The sequence below is a fragment of the Xenopus laevis genome, chromosome 4L (genome assembly GCF_017654675.1).
Source record: "Xenopus laevis strain J_2021 chromosome 4L, Xenopus_laevis_v10.1, whole genome shotgun sequence".
In the NCBI taxonomy this organism is placed as follows: Eukaryota; Metazoa; Chordata; class Amphibia; order Anura; family Pipidae; genus Xenopus; species Xenopus laevis.
In genome coordinates, this window is record NC_054377.1 from 116,797,338 (window position 1) to 116,816,429 (window position 19,092).

Consider the following 19,092-nt stretch of genomic DNA (forward strand, 5'->3'; position numbering starts at 1 on the left):
TCAGCAATGTATATCAATATATATAACTGGATGATCATTAAAAGCTTTCCGTGTTTCCTACAAACAAATTCATTTTCTAACACCCTACGCATTACTGGGAAAATTCAGCAGTTCTACTCAAGGATCCCCACGTTAATCTATGTTCTATAATGTTAGGGAACCATCAACATTTAGAGGGTGTAGCTACTGTCCAAAGGAACATAACATCATTGTTGCACATTAACAACCATTAAGTGTAATAAATATAGTACAGGTATGGGGCCTGTTATCCAGAATGCTTGGGGCCTGAGGTTTTCCGGATAACGGATCTTTCTGTAATTTGGATCTCCATACTTTAAGTCCACTAGAATAATCATGTAAACATTAAATAAACCCAATAGACTGGTTTTGCTTCCAATAAGGATTAATTATATCGTAGTTGGGATCAAGTACAAGGTACTGTTTTATTATTACAGAGAAAAGGGAAATCATTTTTAAAAGTGTAATTTGGAACTTTATGGATAAAAGGTTTCCAAATAACAGATCCTATACCTGTACCATGTTTTTAGCATAAATAGTCAAAAAAGTTGAACCTTATAGGAATGGAGGCTCATTTGCATTTATAATATAGCAATTTATTACTTATTGCCTGTCACCATTCTTTCAGATGTTCACAGCATCATTCCATTATTGTATTCAAAATTACCAACAAAGGGGTCTTGTCAGGTGTATTTGAGCGATTGTTATGAATTTTATTTAAACTCATTACAATCCCTCCCTTATCCATCATAAGTCCCCCATAATTATGAATTTTGCCTACAAAAATGGATTGCAGCCATGATCATCCAAAACAATGTAGACTGTTGGTTAATACTAAATTATTACTACTGCCATTTTTCTTTTAGGAAACATAATATATAACTGTGTGTCTGAAGACTATGAGAAACTCCGACCATCACACTCTAACCAACTCCTAATATTTGCCCTATTTTGGTACCAAGAGGTTATTGATGACCTTGCCAAGGATTTTTAACAAAGTCTTGATTTTGGTGAAAATTTATTTTTTCCTAACATTGCCGGCATTTCCTTTAGATGAGTTGACATGAGGGTTTCCACCTTGATCCTTTTGGAATATATCTTGAACACTCAGCTCTTGCTCAAAGTCAGGCCTGTGCCTGTAACGAATATATCTGGCATTTCTAGCTTCTTCCAGAGATTTATTGAGGTCAGGCATTGTATGTATGGTGCGTAGACTTCCATCTGGGGCATAAACTTCCTTGTCAAAAACTAGGTTTTCTTTAAACAGAGAACCCCTCCTTTGTCCAACAGATTGAGTGTTGGTATGTCCCAGTCTTTGAGGAACAACACCTGAAGATTTGTGAACAGTTCCTACTGTGCTTTCATTAGCCTCTGTATGGATGCCATAAGATGAGCCTTGCTCCTCATTGTTGGAGACAAATTCTTCCATCGCTGTGGGATTCTCAGAGATACTCAGTCTCTTAATATTATTTACTGCACTCATGTTATCTTCTGTAGAGCTGGACTCAGACTCTGGTCTAGGGATAGATGAAGACCCCATCTTTGCCCCCCTGCTGTTAACACCATCCATGAAGTCATTTATACGATTCTGTAGAGTCATAGATGAGCCAGATGCCATCACTGGCCCTGCTGTCATAGGCTCTGGCTTTTTAACTGTGCTAAAAACAGAAAAAGGGATAATATATGTTTTTACTAAGTAATCAAAGTTTACCTTTTACTGGAACTGTCTATTACCTAGTTGAGGATTACGTAGGGATATTTATACAGGTATGGGACCTGTTATCCAGAATGCTCGGACCTGGGGTTTTCCGGATAATGGATCTTTCAATAATTTGGATCTTCATGCCTTAATTCTACTAGAAATTCATTTAAACTTAAATAAACCCAATAGTCTGGTTTTGCTTCAAATAAGGATTAATTATATCTTAGCTGGGATCAATTACAAGCTACTGTTTTATTATTACAGAGAAAAAGGAAATCATTTTTAAGAAATTGGATTATTTGGATAAAATAGAGTCCATAATTCGGAGCATTTTGGATATCGGGTTTCCGGATAAGGGATCCTATACCTGTATACCAAACTTCCATAAGGTCATTATATTGCACTGTAATATTTTTTTCGTCTTCAGTGTAACAGACATATTTGACCGCTTTGCAAAAGAAGCTATTAGAGCAGGGAAAACCTGGGCCTTCCTAAAATTATTAAATGCATTACAATCAGTCATGTCATGTCTAGCCTGAAATTGACTGGAATTAGTTTGTGGAGCGCTGAATCTAAAATTTGGCTTGATTAACCTCCATTTATGTATGGGTTTACTTATTATCCCAATCATGGATGGTGATTATACTCATCCTATATTCATCATTATTTGTAATATGTTCACTGCCACTGTGGGCTACAACTTTACATTTACTTTACACGACACACAAGTTTTTCCTTTTTGACAACCAATATTACTTACAGAGACAAGGCACTGCGATGGGAGCAAAATTTGCCCCATTCTATGCCAATTTGTACATGGGATGGTGGAAATATATGTATATATATATATATATATATATATATATATATATATATATATATATATATATATATATATATATATATATATGGCGTCCATGTTGGGCCGGCACTACTCGTAAGAAAAGTGTTGGTGCCTGGGGAAATGGCACTGCTGCATTTTATACAACTGGTTTCTGGATACTAGATCTCCCTAGCTGTATTTACATAACACCACTATCCAGTGCCTCCAGCAGTAATGATGGGCGAATTTATTCCCCAGGTTCGAATTTGCGGCGAATTCCTGCGATTTCGTGAAACCGACGCGAAAATTCGCTGGTGTCAAAAAACGGACGTCGGCGTCAAAAACGCAGTTTCGCAAATTTCGAGGGAAATTCGCAAATTTTTCAGCGAAACGCCCCAAATTCGCCCATCACTATCCTTCAGCATTAGTAATCTGCCATTCATTGTTCCTTACCTTCCGCCTACTATGCCAGGGACAGGATTTTGTCTCCTGCCACCATTGCTGGATGGATGCTGGGGTACTCTGCCAGTGCTATAGTCAGGGTGTTTGCTTCTAGGATTGCCAGGAGTCTTCTTGGATGCTGGAAATCAAGGTAAATAATATCACAGCTCAGGGGGCAATTTAACAAGGAGACACTGCACTAAATATATAAATACCCATTTCATAGGCAAATAAATATTGCATTGCAGTATTAGAGGGAAGGTGAAGTTCACTTTGAATTGAACTTTTTAGGTAATGCAGACAATGGCATTCTATGGTTTTGTTCCTCAGCTCTCCATTTTGGTATTTCATTTTGCTGTGGATTTATTAGGGTCTACGATCTTAGCAACCAATTTAAAAAAATGGAAGATGAAGGAAAGAGGGCACGAATAGAAAGCATAGCAATTACAATTTAACAAAAATCCTCCAAATCAAGCAATTGTATAATTGTCAAGGTCTCATGTTAGACAGTAGTCATGCAATACCCTGGTACCCCAGTCCCTAATTCCATTGGTTACCCCTCTGCCAACCATGAGTTCTGCTGATCTATTAGCAGAGGCGCACCTTCTTTGATTCTCATGAGATCCATTTGGATGCGTTTCTGCTCCTTTATCATGTTGTTGACATGGTACAGTTGGGCTTCTTCGATTTCATGAATACCATTGGTAAGCCTGGCTTCTGCCCGTTTAGCACCCCGCCTATCCACCTCCCACTGCTTGTCTGCATTAATAGCAAGACGTTTTGAGCGTTGCATTGCTTCACGTGGCTACAAGGAAAAGAGCACATAGTGAGGTTATTTACAATATGTAACATACATAACAATACAACAAGCAGTTACAGGTATGGTACCTATTATCCAGAATGTTTGAGACCTGGGGTTTTAAGGATAAGGGATCTTTCTGTAATTTGGATCTTCATATCTTAAGTCTACTAGAAAATCATTTAAACATTAAATAAACCCAATAAGCTGGTTATGCTTCCAATTAGGATTAAGTGTATCTTAGTTAGGATCAAGTACAAGTTACTGTTTTATTATTACAGAGAAAAAGGAAATCATTTTTAAAATGTTGGATTATTTAGATAAAATGGAGCCTATGGGAGACGATCTTCCTGAAATTTGGAAATTTCTGGATAATGAATCTCATACCTGTATTAAAATGGGAAGAACACATTAGTGGCTAAAACTGGCAGGGGTCCCCAACCTTTTTAACTCGAGAGCAACATTCAGATATAAAAAGATATGGGGAGCAACACAAGCATGAAAAATGTTACTGGGTGGTGTCAATAAGGGTTGTGATTGGCTATTGGTAGCCCCTTTGTGGATTGGAAGTCTACAGGAGTCTCTATTTGGCAGGATACCTGGTTTTTATGCAACCAAAACTTGCCTCCAAGCCTGAAATTCAAAAATAAGCTCCTGCTTTGAGGCCACTGAGAGCAACATCCAAGGGGTTGGTGAGCAACTTGTTGCTCACGAGCTTCTGGTTGGGGATCACTGCACTAGGAACTTCAGGAACTTCAACCATGTCCCTGTGATAGGGAAGTGAGATGGGAGGCCCTCCAGCTCTAATAAATAGCAGCTTAGTACATTGATAAGAAGGGACCTGACACATGGTTGGTGAATATACGGTAACAGATCGTGTAGTACATCTGTGCCCCATGGATTCCTTCTACATGATGATTTGGCTGCCTGAAGTCTTTTTCAACAAGTCTGGCGGCAGGCTGGGGCTGAATGGTCATGGACAAGACAAATGCAGATCTGAAGGGATCCAGGATAGTGTCTCTCTAACTTGATCTATTACTTTTTGAGATGTTGCTGAATTAGTGACTGTATTCAGATGCACATGCCATTAATACCGTATATGTGTATTTTTTCCTGCCCACAATTACAAATATGGCTCTGCCAACTGGGTGTGTGGAATTTAAGCAGATTGACCTGTGACCCAAGCCAGTAAAATCCACATTTGTGGTCACGGAATATTATTGATATGCTTATTCTAACAGTCTTTAAACATCTGGATCTAACACTCTCTAACACTGGCTCTTACAGAGGGCAACATCCTCCTCTTAGTTAACCCCCCTGCATAGTGCTCTTCTCCTTATCCATAAGACTGAAACACAGTCAGGTGAGTCAGCAATTAGAGACAGGGAGGGACTTGGTTAAACAGAGATACAGACTATTTGAGTCCAAGAACCTTTAAGTTCCTAACAAAGTTACAGTTACATATGAAAACATTATCATAATAGCCACCCTACTATAGGTTCAGAGCATTAAATCAGCATTCACCCCAATCCCACCCTTGGGTTAGGCTCCCCTATCTAGAATATTTCAACTCTATCAAAGAGACGTATATATCACACAGATAAGCTTTATTCACTAAAAAAAAAGAATGCTTTTCATGTCATACAAGTGTGTGTGTACACAGTACTGTGGTGTTTATACAAATGGCCTGTAGATGTCACTGTGCCCAGACTTATAATGTGCATACTTCATACAGCTTAAAAGTGAAAGTTACTGTTGTGTAATGCCTGCATGACTCTGCTAATAAAGCACTGTTATACTCATCCTTGGCTACCCAAAACATAAGAAGTACCAGTGCAGTATATCACATATTCACTTTTCGGTTTCCTTGACTATTAACATTTTAATGGAAGTATTATCTCTACTATACAAATGCCTGAACCCGTCCAGTAATTATTGGATATTGTATTGAATTGATGTATGTCAAAGCTCTAAGGCAGCTACAGGTATGGGATCCTTTATCCAAAAACCTGCTAACCATAGACTCTATTTTATCAAAATAATCCACATTTTTTAATAATATTTCCTTTTTCTCTAATAATAAACCAATTTCTTATACTTGATCCAAACGAAACAAATAATCCTTATTGGAAGCAAAACCAGCCTATTGGGTTTATTTGATGTTTAAATGATTTTCTAGTAGACAAGATTCAAATTACCGAAAGATACCTTATCCAAAATACCCCAGGTTCTGAGCATTCTGGATAACAGGTCCCTAACTTGCCACACTTCTGAGAATATGGTATTTGCATTTTGTGGAAGAAATGTTTTTCAGTGGATACTACAGTATACACAATAAAGACCAATTTCTAGCAATCTAGATGTAGCAGCTACTGATCTCCAAGTGTCATATATGGTTTTGATGGATAATATGATCCTCGTCGGAGCGTTTTTCTCTTTTTTGTATAACTTCATAAACATGAGTTGCCATGTTGCTTGCCTTGCTTAGGTTCCTAAAGACACTAATCTGTCAGTACTGCAGCAGATATTCAAGCAGTAGTTCCATTTCAAACATATAAAATGCCCATTTAGACACTTAGTGGGAATGTTGCCCCATGATAATGCAGTTCATATTATCAGTACACAGCCACCTTGCTTAAATCTCATTGTAGTTGTATTTCTTCATTTAACTCATTGATCACACTGTCAAAGGGAAACAAACAGGTTTGCCAGCTGCTAAATGTTATCTGCTGAAATGGTTATTTTGTGTTTTTCCCCATATTTATCAATTTGCTTATGGCTGACATTGGTGACATTGTATGTGCCCAGAATATTCGCTCCAGTTTTGTTTTTTTGCAAATGGATAATTACAGTGTACTTAATCTTTAGTAATGCTGAGATGACATTTAGCAGTTAGAATGTGTTATCTACTTACTATTCTATAAGGACAAGAGAACTGGTGCTGTAAAAAATACACATAGCAATTCCACCTTCACTCAGCAGGTGGGGCTTTATATGTGTCTCACTTGTTTCACACAGTATATAGTATGATCTAGGGAAGGTGTTGTTAAAATTTACAATGTTAGTTACTACAGTCAATAAATAATAAAATAAATTGTGGACAAATAAATTGTTAATCAACTGTGTACTTTACCTTTTTATTATTATTTATATACTGTTTCACTGGAGTAGATGTACATTGTTACAGTTGCTTTATACAATAGGACTTATTTATTAAGTGTAGATTGTGGTTCAAAGTTCAAATAATGGGCACAAACTGTCATATTTCTTGCACTTTAGCACCCTGCTCCAAAATGAGCACCTCAGAAACAGACCTTTGTGCTCAAGAATGTGTAAAGACCTGCACCTCTCCAATGATTCACACATTTAGAAGTTCTGTATTTGTGAGGGGTGGGCTGCAGATTGCACATGGCTGCCCCTATCCCACCCCCTAAGTTTTGCCTCATTTATGTGCACAAGTAAGGGAACACCAGCAGGCGCAAGGTGCAACAGAGCCAATGGGACTGCCTCTTTAATCTAATACATGTGCAGACTGCAGGAGTGCCCTAAATGCAAGTGCTGTGTAATCGATAGAAATATTTTCCTCTTGCATCCATCGATGTAGTAAATTCGTTTATTTTTTATGGTTTGGGGTTATTTACATATTTTGTTGTGTAGCTACCAGCTGTGGAATTTTAACAGTTATCTGGTTGCTAAGGTTTAATTACCCTAGCAACCAGGGAGCAGTTAAGCAGTCAGAAAAGAAGAAACATAGTAGAGGGTCTGAACAGATCCACAAGCAATAAAAGGTACAGCCAATATGCTGCCTGGGTCATCCAGAATAGTCAGTTTCAGGTAAGAAAGAGGTAGAAGAGCAAAGCCTATCATTCAAAATCCATAAAATAAAAGGACCAACTAGCCAGTTATAATAGATTCATCTGCAGCATGCCGAACATTTAATGAAAGGTGAATAAATCTGAACACAATTCTTTCATGTACAGGCATGGGACCTGGTTCTTGGGACTTGGGGTTTTCCGTAATTTGGATTTTCATACATAAAAAAATCATGTAAACATTAAATAAACCCAATAGGCTGGGTTTGCTTCCAATACGGATTAATAATACCTTAGTTTGGATCAAGTACACTGTCCTGTTTTATTATTACAGAGAAAAGGGAAATCGTTTTTAAAATATGGATAAAATGGAGTCTTTTCATAACTCAGAGCTTTCTGGATAATGAATCCAATACCTGTATTATAAAATAACAATAAGTGCACCTGCATAAAGGCGAATCTCTCACACACTATGGCAGATTTACCAGCCTGTATGTATGTGGAGTCAGGGGGAAACCCACACATACACGGGAGCACATGCAAATTCCATGCACAAATCCATTGGATTGTAATGTTTAGCATTGTCCATTAATACAGAATGTAGGTTGGTGCTACTTACCTCGAGGTTATTGTTAACCAAAGAACCTGGAATAAATGGCTGTGGACAGTAAGGTGTTAGTTATAGAGAAATGTTCATTCTGGTTTAGTCTTGACAATCAGTAGTTGATGGGGAGTCTGACTCGCCAGTGCTTGCTGTTTGGCTAAGTAGCCCAGTGCTATGAAGTCCTGCTCAGTTAGTGCTAACACTGGAATAGCTGCGGAGCTCCAGGATGACTAGGTGCTGGTTCTCAGCAATTCTGCACATTCCTCACTGAATGCTTTACTGCCTAGCTGACAGGCTGCATAATACATGCTGTTTCTGCTGCTGGGAGAGGAGGCAATATCTAAAGGCAGGGGCCGGCCAGGGCTCTATAGTTACCACTGGAGAAACAATGAAGTGCAAATATGCAGGTTTATATGCAGGATTCAAATTACATGGTGTCACCCTTCAAACATTGTTATTGTACTGGCCGCATGCACAACAACAAGCATCTATTCATATATTAACCTTATCATCAGATCAACAAGATCAGACTCTGCAATGATAACCTCAATGCCAGGAAAAGGATTAAGACACGTTAACTCTGTCTAAAACCAATTGTCATTTGATTGCCATTATTCCTGGTTCTGCTTAAAGGGATGTTTCACCTTTAGGGTAAGGGCACACCCGGCGATTTAGGGAGATTTAGTTGCCTGGCGACTATTCGCCTCTTCTTTGGGGCGACTAATCTCCCCGAAGGCTTCCCCCTGTCTTCCGCCTGCTATAATGAAAAATCGCCTGCGGCATGGCATACGCATCACTTCGTTTTCCGAAGTCGCCCACAGTTGCCTTACATAGGCGATTTTTCATTATAGCCGGCGGAAGACAGGGGGAAGCCTTCGGGGAGATTAGTCGCCCCCAAAGAAGAGGCGATTAGTCGCCAGGCAACTAAATCTCCCCGAATCGCCAGGTGTGCCCTTACCCTTAAGTTAACTTTATAAGATGGCTAATTCTAAGCAACTTTTCAATTGTTTTTTTTTAATAGTTTTTTAACTATTCCAGCTTTCAAATGGAGGGCACTGACCCCACCTAAAAACAATTGCTCTGTAAGGCTTCACTTTATTGTTATTTTTACTTTTTATTACTCGTCTTTCTATTCAGGCCTCTCCTATTCATATTCCAGTCTCTTATTCAAATCAATGCATAGTTTCTAGGGTCGTTTAGACCCTAGCAACCAGATTGTTGACATTGCAAACTAGAGAGCTGCTAAATAGCGCAAACCCCTCAAATAATAAAAAATGAAAGCCAGTTGCAAATAGTCTCGGAATGTTGCTCTTTATGTCATACTAAAAGTTAATTTAATGGTGAACAACCCCTTTAAAACGTGGTGATCTAAATCTGTAGCTACTGTAAGTCTCTTATCTACATTCTCCATATCCTATACAATGTAATTATTTTTATAATTATAAATTATCCTTTAAATGCAAATTTCTACCATTCCCTAAGTCTTTTTTTTTTCTCTTTGACAGCCCCTGACCTTGGGTGATTGATATTCTTAAAATATAGACATTCAGGCCCAAGATAAGAGCAAATATTGTCACTATAAATAAATAAAATTATACAAACATTTTAGTTTGATAATAGTTTGATATTTATTTAACTGTGCTTGTTTGGATTTCACAATATAACGACTGGATTTAGGATGGATATTTCCTTGTAGCTCACCTTATAAAGATTTGGACTATGGACACTATTTTTAGACACATAAAGGATTAATTATTGCTTGTTTTTGGAATTGATGTGAATTGCATTTCACTGAACATCATGGGAGTTGTGCCTGATTCTGGGATTTGGAGTTTGTTACATGTTTGGGATGTGGAGATTATTACATATTCATTTGTCAGTTATTTAAAGGTGAATAAATCAGAACAGAATTCTTTCATGTACAGGTATGGGACCTGGTATCTATAATTCTTGGGACCTGGGGTTTTCCTTTATTTGAATTTTCATACATTAAAAAATCATGTAAACGTTAAATAAATCCAATAGGCTGGGTTTGCTTCCAATAAGGATTAATTATATCTTAGTTTGGATCAAGTACAAGGTACTGTTTTATTATTACAAAGAATATATATATATATATATATATATATATATATATATATATATATATATATATATATATATATATATATATATATATATATACACACACAGTGGTGTGAAAACTATTTGCCCCCTTCCTGATTTCTTATTCTTTTGCATGTTTGTCAAACTTAAATGTTTCTGCTCATCAAAAACCATTAACTACCGTATATACTCGTGTATAAGCCGACCCGTGTATAAGCCGAGGTACCTAATTTACCTAAGAAAACTGGAAAAATGTATTGACTCGTGTATAAGCCTAGGGGCCCCATGTCAGATTTCAAAATGTGAATATCGAGACATAAAAGTCAGCTCATTTTTACATTTAAAAGAAATGATTTAACAGATAAAATCATATTGAGAAGTTTGTAGACAATTTTGAGAAAAAGGAGTAACAAAAACTATGGAACAGAAAACTATGGAATCAGAGGCTGCACACTACCTCCCCACCACCCGCACGGGGCCCCCAGCCACAAATTCCCCTCTGTCCCCCCTTCTCCCCCAGTGCTTACCTTCTTCATGTGTATTACAGCTGCTATTGAGTGGGGGAGGTCAGGAAGGAGTGAAGGCAAGAAGCAGCTCTGCCAGCCGCAGGAGTGGATCTGGGCTGACGAGGCCCTGGGGGCCCACCTAATGTTCCCTCTTATTCCTTCTCGGCTATACGCTCCTTCCGCGGCCCCAGCAGGACTGTCTGTCTGTCATTTTGGGAGCGAACGTCGGCAGGGAAGGACGCGCCGCCCGGAGCTCCTGGACCTGCTCCGGGCGGCGATCGTGACAGTCAGTCACAGACAGTCCTGCTGGGGCCGCGGAAGGAGCGTATCTAAGGTATGACCCGCGTATAAGCCGAGGTTGAGTTTTTCAGCACATTTTGGGTGCTGAAAAACTCGGCTTATACGCGAGTATATACGGTATTAGTCAAAGATAACATAATTGAACACAAAATGCAGTTTTTAAATGAAGGTTTACGTTATTAAGGGAGAAAAAAAACTCCAAATCTACATGGGCCTGTGTGAAAAAGTGATTGCCCCCCTTGTTAAAAAATAACTTAACTGTGGTTTATCACACCTGAGTTCAATTTCAAAGGTTATAAAGCCACTTCTAAAGCTTTGGGACTCCAGCGAACCACAGTGAGAGCCATTATCCACAAATGGGAAAAATATGGAACAGTGGTATACCTTCCCAGGAGTGGCCGGCCGACCAAAATTACCCCAAGAGCGCAGAGACAACTCATCCGAGAGGCCACAAAAGACCCCAGGACAACATCTAAAGAACTGCAGGCCTCACTTGCCTCAATTAAGGTCAGTGTTCACGACTCCACCATAAGAAAGAGACTGGGCAAAAACGGCCTGCATGGCACATTTCCAAGGCGCAAACCACTTTTAAGCAAAAAGAACATTAAGGCTCGTCTCAATTTTGCTAAAAAACATCTCAATGATTGCCAAGACTTTTGGGAAAATACCTTGTGGACCGACGAGACAAAAGTTGAACTTTTTGGAAGGTGTGCGTCCCGTTACATCTGGCGTAAAAGTAACACAGCATTTCAGAAAAAGAACATCATACCAACAGTAAAATATGGTGGTTCAATGCATTCAGTAGTTGTGGAACAAATCCAGGGCAGCAACTTGTCTGCAAAGTTCTTTATTGGGATAATGAGTTACTCATTATCCCAATAAAGAACTTTGCAGACAAGTTGCTGCCCTGGATTTGTTCCACAACTACTGAATGCATTGAACTATTGGGTATTACACACAGAATACCTGTGGAAGAAGCCAACAAAGAAATTCGGTGAGCTTGCTCTGAATATTATATTTAAAATATGGTGGTGGTAGTGTGATGGTCTGGGGTTGTTTTGCTGCTTCAGGACCTGGAAGACTTGCTGTGATAGATGGAACCATGAATTCTACTGTCTACCAAAAAATCCTGAAGGAGAATGTCCGGCCATCTGTTCGTCAACTCAAGCTGAAGCGATCTTGGGTGCTGCAGCAGGACAATGACCCAAAACACACCAGCAAATCCACCTCTGAATGGCTGAAGAAAAACAAAATGAAGACTTTGGAGAGGCCTAGTCAAAGTCCTGACCTGAATCCTATTGAGATGTTGTGGCATGACCTTAAAAAGGCGGTTCATGCTAGAAAACCCTCAAATAAAGCTGAATTACAACAATTCTGCAAAGATGAGTGGGCCAAAATTCCTCCAGAGTGCTGTAAAAGACTCGTTGCAAGTTATCGCAAACGCTTGATTGCAGTTATTGCTGCTAAGGGTGGCCCAACCAGTTATTAGGTTCAGGGGGCAATTAATTTTTCACACAGGTTTGGATTTCTTATCTCCCTAAATAATAAAAACCCTCATTTAAAAACTGCATTTTGTGTTTACTTGTGTTATCTTTGACTAATAGTTAAATGTGTTTGATGATCAGAAACATTTTGTGTGACAAACATGCAAAAGAATAAGAAATCAGGAAGGGGGCAAATAGTTTTTCACACCACTGTGTATATATATATATATATATATATATATATATATATATATATATATATATATATATATATATATATATATATTTATATATATCAATTACCAATGGACCAGCACTCCCTTTGCTTAAAACGTAATATTCTTTATTGTTGTCTTGGTATCAAACCGACGTTTTGGTCTACCTTAGGACCTTTTTCAAGGATGATACAAAAAACTTTCTAAAAACACATTAAATAAAAAAAGTGCTCAATTGCAAACCAATCAGTGCCCTCTTTCAATCAACATTTCAATGTGAATCATGTGTTACAATTAAATGTCAAGTAAATCATGTGTTACAATTAAATATCAAGTGTATATATATATATATATATAAAAAGCAATTACATCTCCATTGTATATATATTTCAATCGTGCATAAGTGCATATCTTTGTATTTCCATAAAACCATAAATATGTGAATAAATATTTAATATTTTTCAATTACAATCGTGTCCGTGTGACACTATATATATGTATAGTGTCAATAGGCTAATTGTCATTCCTACTTGTCATTCCTTACTAACATACTTCCTGTGGGGCATGACGGTAATAACTTGGCTTAGTAAAGGCTACAATGATTGCTGAGTACAGTAAGAATTAGGCAAAAAGGCATAATATTTACATTTTTTATTATGTGGCGGGGATAATTATGGATATTTTGTTTAATGAAAGGAAAATTTAAAGGCAGTGTGCATTTATTTGCTTGGGGAAACCAAGTAAAGTTAAAAGCAGAAACAATCTGCGGCCGACACAATAATAATTAGTAGCACAGCCACAGCATTTCCTTATAGACATTATTTGAATAAGCACTTGTAATGCTGAGGAACAGAGCTTTTGTGTGCTTGTTTTACTAATTCCACTTTGGGCATGTTCAGACAGGCCACATACAGGTGCTAATAGTAGCCAGCCGTCCCCATGGTAAACCAGTTAAATGATCACTGCAATTTTGGCATGATTGATCACTGTCAATCTGAAATGTAGACATCCTTTGTATTATCATGCTCCAGCAATTAGTTACAGCAAGTTCATTACGCTCAAGGTTATATCATACCTCCCAACTGTCCCTTTTTCGGAGGGGCAGTCCCTCTTTTGACAGCTCAACCCGCAGTCCCTCATTTGTACTGGAAAGTCCCTCTTTTCTCTGCACTGAACAGCCAGAAAAAGAAACAAAGTTTCTCACTTAATTGGCTTTTAGCAGAGAGCCCAGAACAGCCACAGGTGCAAATAAGATACTTTGTAACAATTTTGAGACACAAAAACACAGTTTAGATAAGGAGAAATATTTTCAAACTTTCATAACCTGCCAAATTTTGTAAAACAAACATGGTAATTAGGGGGTGTGGCCACAGAAAGGGGTGTGGTCAAAAATTGCTGCGCTACATGCGGAAACAAAATTTTTGTCCCTCTTTTTACTTCCAAAATGTTGGGAGGTATGTTATATATATATATATATATCATGCAATGAGTTAGAGATAGGACCCCGTTTACCCCTATTAATCAGGTGTAAAATAACACAAACCTTTTAAAGTTTCAGTTTAAATAATGCACAGAGCAAAAGCATTTCAGTTATCTACTCTGACCAGTAGGTGCCTCTGCTATTATTTTATTCATGATGTGTGTGGATTGGTTCGTCCACGACAAAAGCATATGCTAATCTGTGTATGCAACACTTTAAAAGGGTCGTTCACCTTTGAATTAATTTTTAGTATGATGTAGAGAGTGATATTCTGAGACAGTTTGCAATTGGTTTTCATTTTTTTTATTATTTGTGGGTTTTGAGTTATTTAGCTTTTTAAAAGCTCTTGTGTAATTTCAGCAGTCTGGTTGCTGGGGTCCAAATTAGCATAGCAACCATGTATTGATTTGAATACGAGAATGGAATATGAATAGGAGAGGGACTGAATAGATAGATGAGTAATAAAAGTAGCAATAACAATACATTTGTAGCCTTACAGAGCATTTGTTTTTAGATGGGGTCCCTGACCCCCATTCGAAAGATGCAATGAGCCAGAAGAAGAAGACAAATGTTTAAAAAAACTATAAAAAATAAATAATGAAGACCAATTGAAAAGTTGCTTAGAATTAGCCATTCTAGAACATACTAAAAGCTAACTTACAGATGAACAACCTCTTTAAGCAGTTATGATACCTAAATATGGATTGAAGTTTATATTTTTACATCACTAGATTGATGATACAGTTTAGGAATTATCTCGATAGCCCTGTAAAATTTAGGACTACAGACCATAGTCCGCAGTCTAGTGTCATGGTGTTACGGATAATTGTGTGATAGTTGAGTGATGGGCAAAACACAGAAATAAAACAATAGTTCTTTATTAGTGGTTACCCTACAGCTGTATTAGTGCAAACATTAACTTGAGCTAGGTCCTTGGTGGACAGTTTAAATAAAGTCAAGCTTGAAACCCCACACTCTGTTATATTCTTGTCTAGCGTGATGAATACATAATATTATTAAAAGTGGAACATTGTCGATGCTTATAATATTTACAGGAATGTTCCTGTCCCCGCCAATGATTTGGTATAGAAGGAGAATTTATTTGCATGACCTGTTTGTCAGTACAGTGGTCCTACTAAGTGCAGGTTTCCTGAATAAAGAATACAACTTGTGTCTACTGTAGATATGACACTTGGGCAAAGGGGACCTAGACTAACCTTCCTTTTAATATATTGTAATTGACCGTATAGCCCTTTAGAGAAGTGGTGGATATACAGTAAATCAAGATTGTTACTACCACAGTTATAAAGAAATATAGCTCCATTGTTCTTTGTTGTAAACCATGGATGACCTGCTACGTTAAGGCATAGTCATAATGTATTTGTCTAAGATACAGTGTATATATATATATATGTACATACAGGTATTAGATCTGTTATCCGGAAACCCATTATCCAGAAAGCTCAGAATTATGGCAAATAGACACAATTTAAATTAGATAATTCAAAATGTTCCCATTCCAAACATATTTCCAAACATATTTCCTATAATAACAAATCAGTACCTTAATTAAAAATCCTATTGGGTTTATTTAATGCTTAAATTATTTTTTGCAGACTTAAAATATTAAGGAAAGTTCCCTTATTCAGAAAGCCCCAGGTCCCAAGCATTACCTGTATATGTTTTTTCTGTGAACATTATTTCCTATTCTGATCTCAAGATAGGATTAGGTTTGCCACCTTTTCTGGAAAATAATACAGGCCTTCCTATATATTTATCTTTTTTCCCTATAATAACATTGGGATCAACCATCATTTGGCCACCGGCCAGGTGGCAACCCTAGATAGGATACTTATGATTTCTATGTCCTTGCTAAGTTGCTATATACAGTACATACTTCTTGTAACATGCTAATTCACTCATGGCTTGTTCTATTGCATTGCTGGCATATGATTTGCCTGAGCTAGTTATCATATAACAGTTCTGTTTAAATTATAGCCCCATGAAATGCTGCAGCTGCCATTGCCGGCATTTAGGTGCCACACAATATTCAGCAGCGATGATGTGCTTTTGCTTCTGACTCCATTTTAACCCTTTCCTAAATATATCACTGCTATGGATAAGCAGGATGAGAGAAGTCACCTAATTCCATGGATAGAGGAGGAAGTCACCCAGTTTCAGCATTTTTTAAGTGCACAGATAAGAACTTATCTTATAATATTTTCTGAAAAAAACTCAGACCAAATTCACACAGGTTTCTTCAGCTTGTTTATTAATACACTTTTTAGAGGAAAAAATCATGAAAAATACAAATTTCCACCAAAAAACTCTGGATTATTGCACGAAACCCAGTGCAGATCAAAAAATCTTTGGGACTTCTCCCATTGACTTATATGCAACCTCGGCAGGTCTAAGATGCCGGATTGCGACTTTTTCCATGCTCGGGGCATAATAAATTTGTGATTTTTTTTTTTTGCTAAAAATTCAGATTTTATACTAAAAAAATACAAATTTTTCGGCTTTTTGCCATTCGGAGTTAAGTAAATAACCCCCTGAATAATAACAGTGATTAGTCTTTTAATATGCCAGGACTGACTGATAACATGGAGCTAAGTTGCCATGCCTGCAAGGGGTTAAGGACACAGCCTGAAACTTTAGATGCCTATGGCTACCATGAAAGAAATACCTCTCCTGTTCTATTTTAGCGCAGGTCTCCCCACGCTCCAGATGCAGTACATGTGTGGGGACACTGTAACCTTGCTGAACTCTCTGCAGCCTGCAACGGCATCATTTGCGCTTCCTCTTGGGTCAGCTCTATGGATTGCTATTCATTTCTGGCCATCGATGCAGAATATTATTTCATGCACTTCTGTCCCTGAAATGGCTGATTGAAGGTTATTGAGGTTACTGAGGCACATGGAAAGAGAAAACAGAGAGGATTCCTTTTGTTATCCAAGATAAAATGTGTCCATGTATTAGACTGCACAAGACGTTCTGCACATCTAACCCATATCCATATAAAATGTACAGTCCTTTGGAAAAGCAGGAGTCAGGTTTGTGACCCTATTGGGAGCTGGGCATATACTGGGAGTAGAATATGTATTTTATCATCCACCTGAACATGTAAAAAAATACTTCTACATCACAGCAACAATCAGTCAGGTATAAAAGCAAACTCACATTTAAATCCAAAACACTAAATCTAGAAGGACAACAGAATGTATCTGCCCGACATAGTGTTCTGTAGCTTCTGCACCCAAGACGGACTATTTGTTGACAATAGATTGAGTGCATCCGTTTGTGTAACAATGCTGTGGGGGGAATGCATCAGCACAAAGAGAAAGCACAGTCTAATGCACTTGAGAAGAAAGAGCTCAGCAACTTGTCAGAGCATCTGATACCAGGCATAGTCAATGTGACTCCCAGGCAGGCTGCATGCCAAACTGTCAGGGTTTCGCTCAGTGCAAAAGCCCCTGACAGACTAGTATGTAACATGCCTTGCAGACACAACACACATCTCACGCTAGCAGCTGTGCCTGGACTCTTCTGCTTCAGCAAAAAGGGCCGTCTCAGAATAGCTGCTGACGTCACATAGGTGTCAACTGGCAACCACTGTGACTATGAACGATGTGTCCCCTTCTGTGTCTGCGCCAGCTATTTAACTGCCTGCATTCACTTTCAAGTTCAAAGTATCTAAGCGGTGGCACTTTCACAGCCAGACAGAGAAAGAAGGCTGTCAATGAGATCTGCAGAGTGAGGGCAATGGGAGACTTGTAGTAAAGGGGGATAACAGTCATAGACATTGGAGGAGGTATGAATATTGCCTGACATGACAGCAGTTTTCCTATCACTGTTTGTCAAATGGGGCTGTTTAAACAGGGCTGGTCCTTGTTCAGACAGTTACCCTTATAGTCAATTACATCTTTGCTTGCTGAAGACCTCCCAAATTCATGGATAATAAACAAAATCCATGTCCTTGGTTTTTTTGCTATGGTCAGATTTTTTTACTTCTTATTATGAATTTCGGGCTGCTGGCGGGACAAGTCCAATGTTGCACAGAGGAATGTCACTGTGAGCACTTAATAGTGAACTGCACGGACAAGCAGATGGAAGAGTTTCCCACGGCAATCCCAATGGACACCAGGCAGCTGGTTCTAACTCGCAATAATCTCACCTATCTTCCTTCTGTGGAGCTAAACCTCTTGATTGACCTGGTGTACTTGGACTGTAGCCGCAATATGCTGGGAGATTCTCTGGAGGCTACGTTCATTGCTTTGCCCTTGGTTTACCTGGACCTGAGTCACAACAACATCTCTAAAATAACTGCAAGTACTTTTTATCTTCTCAACAACCTCGTAGTTCTAAAGCTTTCAGACAACCCCAACCTGCAAGAGATTGAGAAGGACTCTTTTGCCAACAATACAGGGCTACGTCACCTGGACCTCAGCGGAACAGCCCTGACGTATCTGGATGTGAGTACAGTGAGCTCACTGCCAAGTCTACGAACACTAGGCCTCAGCTTTAGTCCTTGGGACTGTTACTGCCCTCTAAAAGAGTTCCTCAAGTGGGTGATGGAGACTGATGTTTACTTCATAGGTGAGTCTGCTATGAAAAGTATCATATCGTTAGAATTTTCTAATGTTTTATACAGATCTGTGAAAATGACGCCATATTAACAGAATAAACCAGGAGAGTCCAGTCCAGGTCTCAGTGCCCGTACAGGCCATATATTGGATTTCACCACAAGAATTACCCAATGAACACAGCTTTTGCTTGCACGGCTCAAGGACAGGTACAAACAT

At 38.4% G+C, this 19,092-nt stretch overlaps 2 protein-coding genes across 2 annotated transcripts in view; one reads left to right on the forward strand and one right to left on the reverse strand.

Annotated features, from left to right (window-relative positions):
• Positions 1 to 1,019: 1,019 nt before the first annotated feature.
• LOC108714500 (coiled-coil domain-containing protein 190) lies at positions 1,020 to 8,491 on the reverse strand. The gene is made up of 4 exons (XM_018258795.2): positions 8,215 to 8,491; positions 3,588 to 3,789; positions 2,997 to 3,123; positions 1,020 to 1,676 (listed from the first exon to the last, which is right to left on the reverse strand). Exons 2-4 carry the CDS (start codon positions 3,775 to 3,777, stop codon positions 1,037 to 1,039), a joined length of 957 nt encoding a protein of 318 aa, XP_018114284.1. The 5' UTR covers positions 3,778 to 3,789; positions 8,215 to 8,491; the 3' UTR covers positions 1,020 to 1,036.
• Positions 8,492 to 17,597: 9,106 nt separating this feature from the next.
• lrrc52.L (leucine rich repeat containing 52 L homeolog) overlaps positions 17,598 to 19,092 on the forward strand; it is a 36,788-nt gene continuing 35,293 nt past the window's right edge. The window contains exon 1 of the mRNA XM_018258797.2: positions 17,598 to 18,886. Within this exon, the coding sequence (XP_018114286.1) occupies positions 18,241 to 18,886 (646 nt within the window). The 5' untranslated portion in view covers positions 17,598 to 18,240. The remainder of the gene's footprint in view (positions 18,887 to 19,092) is intronic.